General features: G+C 42.0%; 1 protein-coding gene across 9 annotated transcripts in view; it reads right to left on the reverse strand.

Annotated features, from left to right (window-relative positions):
- The window catches only part of celsr1a (cadherin EGF LAG seven-pass G-type receptor 1a), a 97,494-nt gene that overhangs the window by 11,386 nt on the left and 69,921 nt on the right, over positions 1 to 16,187 (reverse strand). For 8 of the 9 annotated variants that reach the window (XM_082510784.1, XM_082510788.1, XM_082510785.1 and 5 more), the window contains 18 exons: positions 14,461 to 14,627; positions 14,132 to 14,317; positions 13,935 to 14,048; positions 13,668 to 13,842; positions 13,382 to 13,523; positions 11,734 to 11,854; positions 11,398 to 11,581; positions 10,126 to 10,227; positions 8,337 to 8,431; positions 8,000 to 8,209; positions 7,635 to 7,818; positions 7,402 to 7,545; positions 7,138 to 7,321; positions 6,833 to 7,000; positions 6,600 to 6,726; positions 6,303 to 6,503; positions 977 to 1,151; positions 300 to 412 (listed from right to left, as the gene is read on the reverse strand). In XM_082510784.1, the coding sequence (XP_082366910.1) occupies positions 300 to 412; positions 977 to 1,151; positions 6,303 to 6,503; positions 6,600 to 6,726; positions 6,833 to 7,000; positions 7,138 to 7,321; positions 7,402 to 7,545; positions 7,635 to 7,818; positions 8,000 to 8,209; positions 8,337 to 8,431; positions 10,126 to 10,227; positions 11,398 to 11,581; positions 11,734 to 11,854; positions 13,382 to 13,523; positions 13,668 to 13,842; positions 13,935 to 14,048; positions 14,132 to 14,317; positions 14,461 to 14,627 (2,792 nt within the window). The remainder of the gene's footprint in view (positions 1 to 299; positions 413 to 976; positions 1,152 to 6,302; positions 6,504 to 6,599; positions 6,727 to 6,832; positions 7,001 to 7,137; positions 7,322 to 7,401; positions 7,546 to 7,634; positions 7,819 to 7,999; positions 8,210 to 8,336; positions 8,432 to 10,125; positions 10,228 to 11,397; positions 11,582 to 11,733; positions 11,855 to 13,381; positions 13,524 to 13,667; positions 13,843 to 13,934; positions 14,049 to 14,131; positions 14,318 to 14,460; positions 14,628 to 16,187) is intronic. The other variant, XM_082510783.1, reaches the window with a different exon arrangement.

Raw genomic sequence — 16,187 nt, forward strand, 5'->3', positions numbered from 1 at the left:
TCGGGCAGGTAATGGCGGACATGCAATAGTTCGTGCTGACGTCTATTCCAACATAGGAAGTGTTACAAACAACTGATCGGATCGGCAAAGCGTGTTTCTGGAATGGATGTGGAAGGAAACCGTGACCTAGGACAAACTGATGGTACAAGATGTAAGTACAACTCCTCCGGTTTGATATGCAAAAAAAATTATTGCGCTAGCTTACGTGGTTGCAGTTCTACTGGGATTTAAAAATAGTTACGCAAAACGGGGCATCCCCGTCACCAGTCTTAAAGGGTTAAAAGAGATATTGGACATACCAGCACGACTACAAAGATGGGCCCTGCAAAGCTCCAGATGAGTGTGTCATGGACAGAAAGCCAACAAAAATCTGGGTTTCCATAACCCTGAGGATCGAGGCCAACTGCCAAACCTACACACAAACACAATGAAAACACAGTGGAGAAATAACATTTTGATCAAATCAGTCTGACTTTATATTATTAAAATATTTTGGATTCTTTTTTTCAGTTACACATCATAATCGCTCACTAATTTTGTCACATTTGGACCTCCGTATATATTTTATATATCTATTTGCCTCTTCCAAAAACATAATCCAAGCATCCAGTGCTGACGAAATCACTATATCACACAGCATCTGGTAAGTGTTTAACAAATTTTATAAAAGTGACACAAGAGTAGCCCTAAAAGGAGGAATCAGACAGAAGGAAAACATATAAACATGACACAAATTGTTTAAATTATATATATATTATTTTTACGCCCTTCTTTTTTTCTCATTTTGACACAATGTGAGCATCTAAGTAACAACCATTTCCTTTTCATTGTTTCTCCTGCTGTCTCATTCAGCGATCTTCCCACAGGGATCATAGCCTTTTCAGAAAAGACGAGTCATGACACGAGTCTCCCGACAATCTGCCATCTCCTATCGCACTGTTGCTTGTCCTGGCGAACATGTGTGAGTGTAACTCACCAGTGATGATAGCCGGTATGCCCCAGCCCATGGCGTAGTAGAACCTCATGTGACCGTAGTTGATGTTCCGCAGCTCGGTCAGCATGCGGTAGATATGCAGCCCCTCCACGAACATCCAGGCAAAGGTGCACATGTAGAAGTAATGGAGGAGGATGGCGATCACGGTGCACACAAACTGCGAGTTTGTAGGACGGGAGAAAAGAAGAGAGTGCCAGACTTTTAGGTACAGAACAGTATCGGCCACTTTGGTTCTGCAGTACCATTAAATCTATATATCAGTGCACGAATCATCCAGCCTTTCAAAATAAGACAATTTTCTGTTTGTTCATCTTTGGATATTCAAGCAGACAACCGGGAAATAAACCATCCAATTTTTGAATATTTTTTAAAATCTTGAAAGCCTTGTCAATAAACTATTCAATTTGTCAAAAAAAGCGATAAATTCGTGAACTGACAGTAAACGTTTTTATGTCACAACGTCTTTTCGTAACACGGCAATGATTCAAACTGTCCCCACATTCCTGTATCTCCCCTCCTCCCATTTTGTGCTGTCTGGTGCTACAGTAGAAGAATGGTGTGTGTCAGTGAATGCTGAGATACGGTGTATTTTACTAATGTTTTGTATTGCTGTGGAGATCAGAGAAGAAGAAGGAGAAACTACTTTGACAGCGTTATAAATCATCCCTGGAGATGGCCCTGGGCACACACCGACAGCATTCCACTGCTCTGATGCACGTTTACCTACACACACACCTAAACTTTGCACGCACACTAGCAAGCGCTTAGCAAATCAAAGGCTACGTTCACACTGCAGGCGAAAGCGCATCAAATCCGATTTTTTGGACCCTATGCGACCCATATCCGATCATGGTATGACAGTGTGAACGGCACAAATTCGATATTTTCAAATCCGATCTGGGTCACTTTCGTATGTGGTACTGATTCCGATACATATCCGATGTTTTAGAAAGCGACTGCTGTTTGAACGGTCATGTCGCATTAAATCCGTCTTTTATGTCACTGACACAAGACAGACGCCAATTATCAGTTCTGGAGAAGACATCGCGAACGCTTCCTGGCCAATAAGGCTACGTTCACACTGCAGGTCTTAATGCTCAATTCCGATTTTTTGATCAAATCCGATTTTTTTGTCTGCTCGTTCACACTACAAATAAAATGCGACAGCAAACGCGCTCTAGTGTGAACGCTCAAAGCGGCCCGCATGCGCAAAAGATGTCACACACAACGCGCTCTGTTTAGACCCAGAGCAACAGTATTGTTTGACTGATGGCCCTTAATATGCAGACTTCGGACTTCGTTTCCCAATTTTTGCTTTAAGTTATTTTGTTATTTACATAATAATGTAAATAACCTAATAATGATCCTTATTGCTGTTTAAGAGAGGAGCGGTGCTTCAAATGATAGCTGCAGATTTCTGTCAGAATCTGCAGATTATACAGTACAAATAAAATGTTCACATTGTCTTCCCAACAGTTTCACTAACATCTACACTGGATGGCCAGGAAGCGTTCGCGATGTCTTCTCTGGCGCTGATAATTGGCTTCAGTCTTGTGTCGGTGACGTAAAAGGCGGATTTAATGCGACTTGACCGTTCAAACAGCAGTCGCTTTCTAAAACATCGGATATGTATCGGATTCAGTACCACATACGAAAGTGACCCAGATCGGATTTGAAAATATCGGATTTGCGCCGTTCACACTGTCATAGCATGATCGGATATGGGTCGCATAGGGTCAAAAAAATCGGATTTGATGCGCTTTCGCCTGCAGTGTGAACGTAGCCTAAGTGTAGATGTTAGTGAAACTGTTGGGAAGACAACGTTGGGGAAACGTGAGCATTTTACTTTCACGTATATTTTATGTACTGTATAATCTGATTAGTTTAATTCTAAAGTCCGAAGTCTTTATATTAAGGCCCATCAGTCAAACAATATGGTTTGCTCTGGGTGTACAGAGCGTGTTGTGTGTGACGTCTTCTTTTGCGCATGCGGGCCGCTTTGAGCGTTCACACTAGAGCGCGTTTGCTGTCGCATTTTATTTGTAGTGTGAACAAGCAGACACAAAAATCGGATTTGATCAAAAAATCGGAATTGAGCATTAACACCTGCAGTGTGAACGTAGCCAAAGAGATGCAAAAAAACCCAAAAACCCCAAAGAGATTAAACTTTCTCTTTTAAGCATCTCCTTGCAGACTTGGCTTCCACTCCACAAAACAATACTCCATAAATATAAAGCAGCATGTGCTTTTACCACCTCATCCCAGTCAAAACATGGTGAGTCAGAACATTTGTACAGACCCAAAGACAAAACTCCCACAACTCCTCTGGCGCCTGTAAACTTACTTGCTTCTCTTTCGCTGTGGTGCATGTGCACATTTGTACTTTAGGGTAGCCACAGTTGAGAAAAGGGCAGTTAATGATGAATACCGATACTCAAGCCGGTTCTGTCAGTCAAATCCAACTGTAAGCTCAGCAGTACATATGTGTGCATGTGTTTATTTTGACATCTGCAGATATCCTTTTCTTTTAGATTTATAGCAGGTTTATCGAAATGTGAAGGGGCTGCTGAATCACTCGTTGTAGGATTCATTTATGGGACCTAACCTTGAAATACGGGGCTGATTTGACATCTTCTGTCATGTGAATGATGAGGTGTGAGATAGTCGTAAATAAAGCACAAACCACTTCCTCTTGAACAGGCTTCGCTTTCATCCCCGATTCATTACCACTGCAAGTACTATTCAGAAGCACATGTATATCTGTTTGACAGCTGGGGGTGGTAGTTACAACCCTCCATGGAGTTACAGGACTGACAGTGCGTCTCCCGATGCCTTGGGTTAAAACATCTGGTTTAACCAGACTACGTAAAGCTGACTCATTAACCTTTAACATGTTGTACTTACAAGGGTTAAGCTTTGAGGTGCTAGTTGTCCTTTTGAGCTGCTACTTATAGGCGGCGCTAGGATCACAAACCAGCACACAGAGATAAGTAAGGCAATGATCTTCTCTAACTCTTGGCTAAAGGGCAAAAAAGTACACCTTTAAATGTATCCTTATAGCTCCCTTTTTAAACCTGATTTCTTCTACTTGTCAATTAAGAGATTAATGGTGTTGTCTGTACCACAGACATTTGAGATTTTTTATCAAGTAAAAACTAAAGCTGTTTTGGGAAAACCCTTGCCAGGACTTACCACCCTGAGGCCAGCTTTTAGAGACAGGTACCAGTCACAGCACGTCTCCACTACTGGCCCACAGAGGTTTGTGTATGTGTATGTCAACAGACTTCAAAGATATCCGATACCTTTTGATCCTTTACTGTATGTATATGGAACTGAGAGTAGTTACTAGCCATATCAGTGACTAACAAAGGCTTTTAACTCAATTAAGGTAGACTACATCCTCACATAAGATTTATCCAGGAATGGCAGCTCACTAACATGAACTTACACGAGGTTATATTGGAAAAGCAGTTTGGTAAATAGCACATTCCTGACTATTACAGTCATTAGTCGACAATCACAACGCATAATCTGTCAGATAAAGAAAGACTCTCAGGTAGGTCTTGGCCCATTAAGTCTTGTACTGCTCTTGTCAACCCAGCATTAGAGGGCTGCCTGAAGGAAAAACAAATATGGTAAGCTTCATGTAAGCTCTGATGAAGTAAACACCAGAGAGAAAGCTCTTTATCCCGCATCTCAGATGCCCCACACCACTCATGTTTGTAGCATATGACTTCATGGTCTGGTTTTTAGACCATGTACATATGTACTCTATCTTGCTTTACATGGTAACGATCAGAATTTAATCATGGTGTAATTTCTCCACCAGTAGTTTCTTATTATATACTGATCTAATTCACTAAATAAAAGAGAAATGAGCCAGATTCACAGTGTCAAGAGTCTAATCCTAGAAATATTCCTACTGTGTGTCAACCAACCCACCTTTGTAGGGAATACTGAAGTATTCCCTACAAAGGTGTGCAGTTTATTCTTTTAAGTTGTTAAATTGCAGCTGTGTATTTGGGGATGCTGTCTGCCAAATCCTGCACGTATGAAGGGAATCTGTAAAGAAATTACACGCATGGTTCGTTGGCTTTGTAACTGATCGTGCAGCTGCTGTGATGGGCTGTAGAGAGGAGCAGCCACACTCCTGAGTGAAAAGATCAGTTCTAATCTGACAGTGCATCATTCACAAGCTAGAACCTGCAGTCCAGCACGCTGTAAAACACTACACAGAGACATTTTCAAATACGTATTAAATCTTAATCGCAAAGGTTTGCTGCTGATCAAAGATTTCCAGATGTGGGTAACAGTGCAGATGACGCTCTGCAGGAAAGGAGAAAAAGCCCATCATCAAAGCAGATTGGGATCTTAGGAATATAGAGGAATCTTTGTTAATTTATATAGCAATGGTATTTTGAGATTATTTCACATTAAATATATGCTCATTTAAGCTGCTATCTTGACAAAAGGTGTCACTACAGCAAACAATCCACATGTTCAGGTGTGTTACACTGGATCCCGTTCATGACACAACCTCGTAGGGGATTTGAATCTACAGCTGGAACTAAACCAGCCTACACTATGGAGCCACACACCATTACACACTGCAGTTAAATGGAACAGCTGCGCAAATAATGCTAAATACAGGACAGATTTAATTCTGGCACGTTAATATCTTTGTATTTCTTGAATTAATCAAATATGTCTGAAGAGGAAAACATGAATCTGAGAATACGGCACACATTAATTTACCTTTTTTTTTTTAAAAGCAGTAATTATATATTTAAATTCTCAACTGTTTTAGTTAAAGTCATGGATTCCTGCAAAATCCAGGTCAACTTCAGCAAGAATTCTGTGGCAGAGGTCATTTTTTACCAAAATTCTTAAGCAGAGCTAGCCCATAACAGCTTTTTACCTTAATAACAACAAACAAACGGGGATGCATACACTGTGACATTTATATAGTTCAACTCACCGCTTAGTAATGAATGAAGAATTTGAAAAACTGCTGCTAGTCAATAACTTTTCAATGGTAAGCCAAAAGTAAATGATAATTATAACTAATTATCCAAATATTTAATAAACACTGCTAGCTAAAATGTCCACCTCTAAGAAACTGAAGCAAACTAGAATCGAATCATTGTCATAATTCGCTTCAATTAGGAGAAAGATTATTGTTGATGAAGAAATATTCATATGACATAGGAAGCTCACATGACAGAGCTACAGGACATCTGACAAAGACGGCTGGGAATAACCGTGCAAGATAAAAAACACTTTGCAGGAAAAAAAAAAATGCACTTACCACATTGTCAGTCTGGTTGATGCCCAGGAGGAAGACAAGCTCGGAGAAGAAGAGCGCTGCCACCAGGTTCCTGTGGATGGCGTGGAGGTTGGTACGGAGCCTGCGCAACAGGCACAGCAGGATGAAGGTGATCAGGAGGAGAAACAGGGACACGGAGACTGTGGTGTACGTGACGATCTTCAGAGGCAGGACATCGCCGTGCTGTGGAGAGCAGTTCCAAGACAGCGAGTTGGTGATCAGTAACAACCACTAGGTGTTTTAAAACGAAACTGAAATGAGAGAAGTTTTAAGCTCTACCTCTCTTTTGGAAATGTCCATCAACACAGCAAAACTGGTCATGTGGTTACACTGACAGCTAATGTGGGTGTTGTTCCTGTTGAGCACCTCGCAGCCTTTAGAGGACCAGCCGCCTGTGCCTCCGCTCCTAAACACGCCAACGAACACAAGCACAGGTGAGACCAGTAATGTATACTCTTAAAGCCATGTGAAAACAATTCATTTAACTACAATGTATTTCAAATTTAACTCACCCGACTGAGTGGTCCCAGAACACGCAGACGGGTTTGGTTCGCTCCTCTGTCTCCAGCAGGGTGTACTCCAAGATGACCGGGGGGTCCAGGACGGTAGGAAGAGGCTGACCTTCGCTGTGGATCGTGGCGCTCACGATGGCTGTGTTGATCACCGGACGGTTGGGGACTCTGGAAATACACATTGTACACTAACATTCGCATAAAGTTTTCTCTGCACCTTCTGGTGTTCACCACTTGTTCATTCTGAGCAAGAAGTCAAGCACAATAGCAGTAGATGGCTTTCACAGAGGTCAGCCATAGTTTACCTCAGACTCCTGCGGTCTGCGTCGTATCTTTCAGGAAGGAGCTTTCCCAGCGACTTGTACACTATCACCACAGCAACAGGCAGAGGGGCAGGTGGCTCGAGATGGCGGCGTTTCCTATCTGAAACTGTGTGCTCCTCCTCTAGGACAGCTTCTGTCTGAGCTGGAGGGGCAGGAGTGGGCTCTGCTGATGTCAGAAAGAAAGAAGATGAAGCTTTAAAAGCAGAAAAAAATTTAATCGAGGTCTGATTGAGGCATCGTTCCCACCTTTGTTTCCCTGAGTACCGATATTAAACTGTGGGAAGCGGACAGAAGACCCGAGCTCTTTGGGGTAGGCCTCCTGGATTTCCTGGAAGCGAGGAAATGTTGCCCTCTCTGGATTCGACACATCCAAGTAGTCCACAGTTAGAACTGAAATAAACAGGAGACACAGTAAAGACTTGTGTTATCGTTTTTTTCCCGCAGCTGAAGCACAATTCAATTACAGTTTGGAGACTCACTCATGTTTTCAGTGACGATGGTGAAGGGCTTCAGGTAGGTTTTCCGGACATTCTGTGCCAGCGTGCTCGCGTAGTCCTCAAAGTTTCGGAGCAAATGTGCGGTCCCGCTCTCTGTCCTTTGGATTTGGTCCCAGTGGTCCTTGGTGTTGGGATCCAGTATGGCGCTGCCTGCTCGCACCAAGTTCTGGAAAAAACACAAATTGCCAAGCTACGATTGAAAAAGGAATTTATATATTCAAATAAAAGCAGTAATGGGTAAAGTTGTTCACCCAGTGAGCATCAACCAGTGGAGGGCAGCATGCCACCAGTGTTCCCAGTGCTCACATCATATATATTTTTTATAATAATTAAGTGCATAAGGCTACCTCATTAAACTCTGCATCCTTCATGGCGGTGAGATCAAACCCGGCCTGGCGGCTTTCGTACTGCAGAACATAATTCAGAAGCTGGGCGGCCATCTTCACGTCATTGCCGTAGTAATGTGACGTGTTATTGGTGGCACTTTGAAGCAAACGCACAATGGTCTTGGAGCGTTCGCTGTCCATCCTTGAACTGTTGCGGTGGAGATCGTCATTCTAGAAAAAGAGAGTGGAGGATGTAAAGAGAGGGAGAACGGGCAGGTCAAGGTAGGGAAAAGCTCCTCGGGTTCAGTCTAATAAAAGCCCCTGTCTGCTTTCATGCTTATTTCTGTCTTTTATTCACCAGTTTTTTCAGATGTGTGAAGGCGACGGTGGTGCAGTTGAAGAGCTCAGGTGCCAGCCAGCCCTTCTCATCACTACAGTGGCGGATGGCAGTGCCTGGAAAAGAACAAATAACATAAAAAAACAGAGGACATGGAAATCAATTTCCTCACAACTGTTACCAACACATGAAGAGAGAAGAAAACACTGTGAGGAAATTCTGTTCTATAGCATTAAAATTATGCATTTGTGCAGTTACACAATTAGAGATTTTGCATTGAGGTACAAATTTGCAAAAAGGGGCAAAAAGTGTAAGTGCAATCATGTCAGAACATTTGACTGTTCTACTATGATCACATATTTTCTCGCATACTTTAGAGATTTCGGTTTTATTACGTGTTTGTCCATGTATGTTTTTTAAATAACGTATTTCATATCTTAACTACTTAACAACTTTTTATTGTTGCCTCAAACAGTTTTATTATCTTAAAATACTTTTCTTTCACATGAAATTAGATATGAACTGCATGTTATCTGTTTGTACGGAGGAACGAAACTGACAACATTATAAAACCAAAACAAAATAAACACAATTACATGAATAAATGTATATGCCATTAAATGCATCAAAGGTAATATTAAAAAATCATAGACATTATTGAATGTATAAAATGCTACATAAAAAACTATATAGTTATATAATTATACAGTCCTGTCTTGCTTTTTTCATTTTGTATTTAATTATTCAATATTTGTTTCTAATTTTAATTTGTTTGTATCTTTTAATAGATTAGCTGGAGGCAACTATTTTGTATGGTAACCAGTCAGATAACAGGGACAAACTGACTTCCCAATAGAATAGAATAGAATAGAATTCAACTTTATTGTCATTGCACATGCACAGGTACAGGGCAATGAAATGCAGTAGACTTTGAATAGACTTTGAATAACAGCCTCCTCACTTATATGAAGAATAAATGAAATTTAAAAAAAAAAAAAATGGGTAAAACAAACATAGCAACGCAAAGGGAAAATTATACAGAACATATACATTTAAAATGTCACACTTTATATATTTTAAATAATTTAAAACACATTAATGATCACAACTAATTATACCATTCATTTTTGAACAGCAATTTTTCAGAAATTTATTTCTTAGTTATTTTTTGATTTTGTTAGTTAAGAAAGATTTGACTGGGCTAGTAAGTAGTATTAAGTACTACTAGTAGTATAGTAAAGATACACATTTTTTAAAAAGGCACAGCAAAAAACTCCAATCAGATCGTGATCAGAACTGTTCTGAAGATTTGCAGCACTTAAATACCTGATGAATGTAAGACCATTCGTTCCAGTCTCAGTGCTTAAATGTAAAACTACACCAAGTTTTTACAGTCAGGTGGTGTTTGGGAAAGTCTCACTGTTGTAAAGGGAGAAATGCCTGCCACTTGGAGCTAAAGGAGGGCACTGAGCAATGCTCACAAATAAATTCCCTATTGAGTGCTGGGAGACAACAAAAAGGGCACCATGGTGACTGCAGTTACCAAGGGAGTAACCAGGAAAGAGGCAACGTTTTACTGGGACAGGTCACTGACCTCGACTCTTGAGCTCACCTTTCTCATACGCACAGTGAGCAAGAGGAATGGTATCGCCGTCAGCTCTTAATGTACCTCACGTACCTTTACACACAAACCTCTACATGATTGGCTGGTTAAAAAGCTCCTCTGGACTCATGAACCAATCAGGGTGCTTTATTGCTGTGTTGTTAAGCCTTGGAGAGTGAAAGACAGTGTGCAGTTAAAAGTACTCACCAAAAGATCCTTCGGGACATTTCATAGCAGCAGGGCGTCCAAATTTTGTCTTGGGCCACCAGATGCCAGAATCAAAGGCCTTTGGGCAGCCCTCATACACCACTGTGGACAGGAGGGTAAGGCTTAAGAACAGTCTTAAAACACAGTAATTACTTTTTATATTGCACGTGGTATGATGCTTAAACTGGGCCTGCTAAAGACAAATGCCAAACTGAGGTTCAATCAGCTAAAAAACAAAACAAAAAAGCATCGCTTTAAAAGGCAAACGTCCGACCCGGCTGATCCGTTTTAACCACCTTATAAAACAGCCAGACGGAAAAACACACAGAAATTCAACCAAATTAATCCTGCAGAGCTGTTGCACAAGCTGCAAGACATAATTCATGTCAGCGTATTTGACAGCCAGGACAAACCAGATTTGGACCTGCAAGCTTGCACAAGCTATGATACATAACTTAGCCAGTGTACTTACTCCAAGCTTCTCCATTAAATACAATAAGAATAATTAAAATAAGGAGTGGTTGAAGGTCTTTTTTTTTTTAAACCAAATTAACTGTGAAGCTGTGTTTAGTCCAGAACAGATATTGTGGCATGAGGTCTATTAAAGGCAGCTACATCTTAGAGTCTTATGAATCTGAAAAAACGCACTAAATCCACTCCAACATTTTGGCTAAACAACAATACTCAGACCATGGATTAGGGTTTCATGTCCTTTAAAAGTCCAAGCACGTTCTCAGCCTCCAAAAGGCTTCCTATTAGGTCAAACAGTAAGCACACTGACATTCATTTTCTGTTCGGGGGCTTTGTCTTCTGTTCATCTCTACTGTATTGTGTGTGTGCAGTCCCGGTGCCAAGTTAGCCACTGAGCCAGACTTGCCTCTTCTGCATGACTGGGTGGTGACAAAGATGCAAAGTTAGCTCGACTGCAGCACCAGCAGATGTGAGCGACACCATTTGTCTCTTTTTGACGCTTTGTTGAAGGAGCCGGACCCAGTTTGTGAACCGAGAACAGCTAGAGTTAGAATGCACCCGACTTTTGAAATGACCTTTTATTACTGTCCCCTTTAGTTATTCTGATCTGACCTTCATGGTGTCCCTTTTCATACACAGTTAATTATTCATGGGCTTCTATGGGACTCAATAAATGTCTATCTATATTGCATCCTGATTTATTAATTTTTAATCCTTATTCACAGAAGTTGAAGTGTACTCTTTTATAAAGGCTAATTAATCAATGATATTTCTACCTTCTCAAATATTTCTTTCACATACCTTCGCATCCAGTGGGAGTGACTTCTGCGAAGGGATTATCGCACTGGTTGCACTGACGACCGATAACTCCTCCCTTGCAGGGACACTGCCCAGTGATGGGGTCGCAGGTTCGAGACTCAGAGCCTATAGGGAAACAGTCGCAGGGGTAACAAGCGTCCTCTCCCTCTGGACGATAGTGATTATCCTGCAGGAGGTTTGGGAGAGAAGACACACATCACTGAGCAGGGAGGAGACTTTGAATATTACATGAATTTGCTGCTAATATGAACTAAAAACCTCCTTCAAGAAGAAACACCGTAATATTTGTAAAATCTCTCTTATTATGTACGTATTTACCTTGCAGCGGCACTCCCCGGTGGTCTTGTTGCAGTTTTTATGAAATCCTCTGCTTGTGTCACAGTTACACGGTCCACACATGGGACTGCCCCACCAGCCCTCGTGACATTTCTCTTCCACTCTGCCATTAAAGACAACAGTAGATGTCAAAATCAAACGCAAACTGCAAAGTACAATTACACGGAACAGAGATAAGGGTGTCGTGGCCAAGGCGTGCCCTTCTCTCCTCAACCTCTTTTCTCTCAAGATCAGCATTAGCTCATAGCAGGTTAACTTGATAAGTATAATTCAAGTGATTTGATTATGTGATTATTGTTATTTGATTTGACTTTTGCTTTGCTCCGGCTAAACTTTAATAAAATATACTGGAGTCAAAAAGTCTAAATTGTGGACATTACCTTTTTAACCCTTGTGAAACACTAAAGGCGAAAACCTGTGTATTATTGTAACATTACTCAAAGGGTGAGGGGCGGGGCTTGACCAGAGGGCACCCTCGGCAACCACACCTTCAGTGGTAGTAGGACTGACAGAGTCTCCTCCCCGGCTCCATCCAAGCTACTGGAGAATACTCATAGGATCAGAGACTTTTTAAACAGAGAGCCAGCTCCAGACCTTCCTGTACTGGGTTTTGCCTGGTCGAGATCTGGTACCAGTCTGATTCCAGTTAAAGACACAAATCCTCTTTGGGGTTGCATCAGGAAGAGCATCTGCTTTAAAACGCTTCCAAATCAAACATGTAAATCTACCTGCTATGGTGACCCCTGTGACCAGGGTGTGGCTGAAAGGAGCTTTTCTAAAAAGCCATGCACTGCGTGATCTGGTTGTGACATGCTGCTGACTCGGTATCAGCGCCTACAATCAGACAAACCGTCGATTATCTCCTCAGTTTATCACCAAATAAACAAATCTACAGTAAACTTCCTCTACACTTTTAAGCCAGTCACTCAGACACACACAGACTTTCTTTTTCTTCCTCGAGATGCGATCACTGCTGGTGCAATGCGATCTGACGGAGGAAGAGCGGCAGGATGAGGGAAGCAAAGACTAAACACCTGTGGAGGAGCAGTCAAGCATTCAGGGGGAATCCCACATCCTGCTTAAGACAGGAAGTGATGCGTGTCATAGGGGACAGGGTTCACAGGGAAATGAGTGATTCTCGATCGGGGCTGGCTACTTTGCAGAAATGCTTACACCACTGCTCGACTAATTCCCAAATAAATGGCTGATCTGTCCCTCTCTCACTCTCAGGCACCCATACACACACTGTCAGGCTCAGATTACTGACTAATAAAACTCCCCTGAAGGACCGGCAACAATACAGAATGAGAAAGAAACCTCGGTGAACCAAAGAGGATTAATGAGCTTTGTCGGAGGCAATATCCATGTTTAGTCTGGTTTGTTTATAACATCTGGATATTGTGTCTCGCACACAGGTCTGCTTTCAGTCTGCTAGCAAATTGATTCCATGTTATTAACATTTTATTACCATCTCAATTCACCAGAGCCAATGGAAGTATCTGACCTGGAGCCTATCTTCAAAGCTACCATTCAAATATCACTGCATTGCTCCAGTGGCGTTATACAAGTTGTACATGTGGTGTGCAAGAAAACCCTTCTCCCTGCTTGCTCTCAGAAAAAAAAACCTTACTTGTTTTCACAGTACTGGCCGAAGTAATTTTGTCCACATTCGCAGGTGTAGCCGTGGGAGGAGCTTGGTTTGCGGACGCACGTGGAAACGTGCTCACAGGGGTTGAGCTTACAAGCGTCCACGCACTGTTTCCCAAAGTAGCCTGCAGGAAAGACAGACAAACAAGAACTGAATTCAAGCCTAAAGGCGTGAAATACAGATGTTTACGTTCACACACTTTCTTAATAGGCAACGTATTGAGCTTTCTCAACCAACTTATGTATGTTTTTTTGCTTGTGCATCTTACCTGGGTCGCAAGCACAGGTGTGTGTGCTCCAGTCGTCAATGCACTGGCTATTCTCTGGGCAGATGTTGGAGTCGCACGGGTCAGCCAGATCACAGCCGTTTTCCACACGGATCTTCAGGCCCTGAGCCATGTTCACATTGGCCACGTTGTTGGATGTCTCACCCATACGCACACCCTAATGGATAGCACACATTCATGAGGGAGACGATCAGGAAAGAAGGTTGAAGAAGAAATAAAATGCGACATTTAAAGTGCACGCCCACCCACCTGTATGCAGCCAACAAATCCCTTGATGACATCGTTTCTCTCCCCGGGCAAACCTCCAACATGAAGAGTTTGCAGCTTGAGGCCTGGGAGGTCATTGCCGATCTCGACTGACTTCTGCTTAAAAATAAGACAATAATTAAAATTAATACAACCTTTCTTGACTACCTTTATCATCTCTAAAGGAAGACGCCCTGTACCTCATACATGCCGTAGTCCAGAGAGACAGCTGCCATGTATTTGATCTCCTTGCCATCTTTGATGCTTTTCAGTTCAATCAGCAAGTGGTGCCACTCCCCGTCATTGACACGCACTTGAGGAAAGCTCAGCGATGCCACCAATTGGTGCCTCAGCAACACTTCCATATGGACCCGCTGCTCACTCACCTGGAAGGGAGTGTGGGGGGGGGGGGGGGGGGGGGTGCAGAAACTGAGAACTTCCCACTCATTTTAGAGGTAGTCTAGAACCTGTATACAAGCTTAAATTGCAAACTGCTGAGGGTGACAATTTTTCCAACAATGCTTCTTACCATGAGGTTGATGGTAGAGGAAGGCCCAGCATTGACCTGCATCAGGGTGCCAGCAGGACGCCGGGTGCGGAACATTAGGCCAATATACCAGGGAACAGCAACAGTGATGTCCGGGTTGCTCCAAGACACCAGTGCCTCTCCGCCAAAGAACTGAGGTGATGGCATCACTGGGAGGGACGAGAATCAGGTCGTACGCACAAACACATTAGTGTTGGAAATAAATGTGTTTAAAAGTCAGATGAGAACTGTAGGAACTACATATGAATCAATGCAGCATTAAGCATAAGAAAACATTTTCTGTGCTGTACATAGCAACCATAGGTAAATAGCAGCAATGACTTTTCTGTAGTTTTTTGGGTTCTTTTTAGCTTTACACCTTTTTTTCTTATTTGTGTATTTGTCTATTTTTAGATATCATTTAAAACACGCAGTTGCTTTAGTTCGTTTACTTCTATAATTTGGTTGCAGTGTTGAAATGATGAGTTTTTTTCCAGCATTTACGTTCCAGCATGTCATATAATTACTACTTTATTCTGGAAAATAAAAGATTACTTCCCAAAAAAATTCTTCTATGAGCATAGTTAAAAAGAATTCTTAAAGTCTAATTAAACTCCTACAGATGCGAGTTTTTATCTAAGCTCTAATTTGATGCTGAGTAAGCAAACAATGTCCTCGAGCTGTCTGCTCTCCTGAGGGTCGATCTCAGTAGGGCACGCAGTGTTTCCACCTCAGCTATACCATGTTCTCTGGTCCCCGGGCTACATACTTCAACTGAAGCATTCACAGATACACTCACACAAAAGCTGTAATTATGAGACAAAGCATTTATTTGTTCATGGTAGCAGGTAACTATCGTGACTTTAGTCTCCTTTGCTGAAGCTTAGTCCTCCGCGAACTAAAAAAACCCTCTTCACTGGCGTAAATTCTCGACCATCTCACACTTCTGTTTAATCATTTTTCTGTTTGATGTTTATTCAGCTGTGTAAAAACCAAGGAGGAACCCACCCGGGGGATTAATAAAGTTTTATTTTATTTTATCTAATCCAATCGAATAACTTTAATCTCAGCCAAACCGATTTACTCATGAACAAATAAAACACTGAAAAAAGCCAAACAATAACATTTTTAGGTTATCTAAGTGACTTCTATATTACGTTTAACCCGAGTAGCGAAAGTCCGCGGTGATCTGAAAATGATGTGCCGGGAGTTGTGCCGTTCTCTGCGGCTCTAGTGACCCTCGAGCTCCCGGTTAGCTATCGAGCTGGTGATTAACAGACGTCTCAGAAAACGTCGAAGCACTTTTGCAAATTTGCAATATCTTGATAAACCGAGCAGATATTTGAAGTTTACACTCCCACATTCTCGCCTGAAAATATGTTAAAAGTTTATTTTGTGACCCAGAAAGATTAATAAGAGTAATTTTAAAACTTAGTAGCGGCCACCATTGCCGGAAACTGGAGTTTGGCTGGGCCGCACTATGAATTTTGGGATATGGTGGGCCACGAAGGACACACCCGACCCATCCGTCAAATTTGGGGAAAAGGAGGACGCATTTGTCGGCTGCATTCGGAGGAGTCTACGAATTTGGACAGCCTTCGGCACGTTGCTGTGACGTAATCAGTCTACAAATGCGGCCTCAGGAGGATGCAGCCCATGAATTTGGACACCCCCATAGTCTACAGCCATGCCATGACGGTGGTCTAAGTGAAATGAAAGCATGTTGGTAT

This window comes from Aulonocara stuartgranti (assembly GCF_965226115.1).
Source record: "Aulonocara stuartgranti genome assembly, chromosome: 17".
Lineage (NCBI taxonomy): Eukaryota > Metazoa > Chordata > Actinopteri > Cichliformes > Cichlidae > Aulonocara > Aulonocara stuartgranti.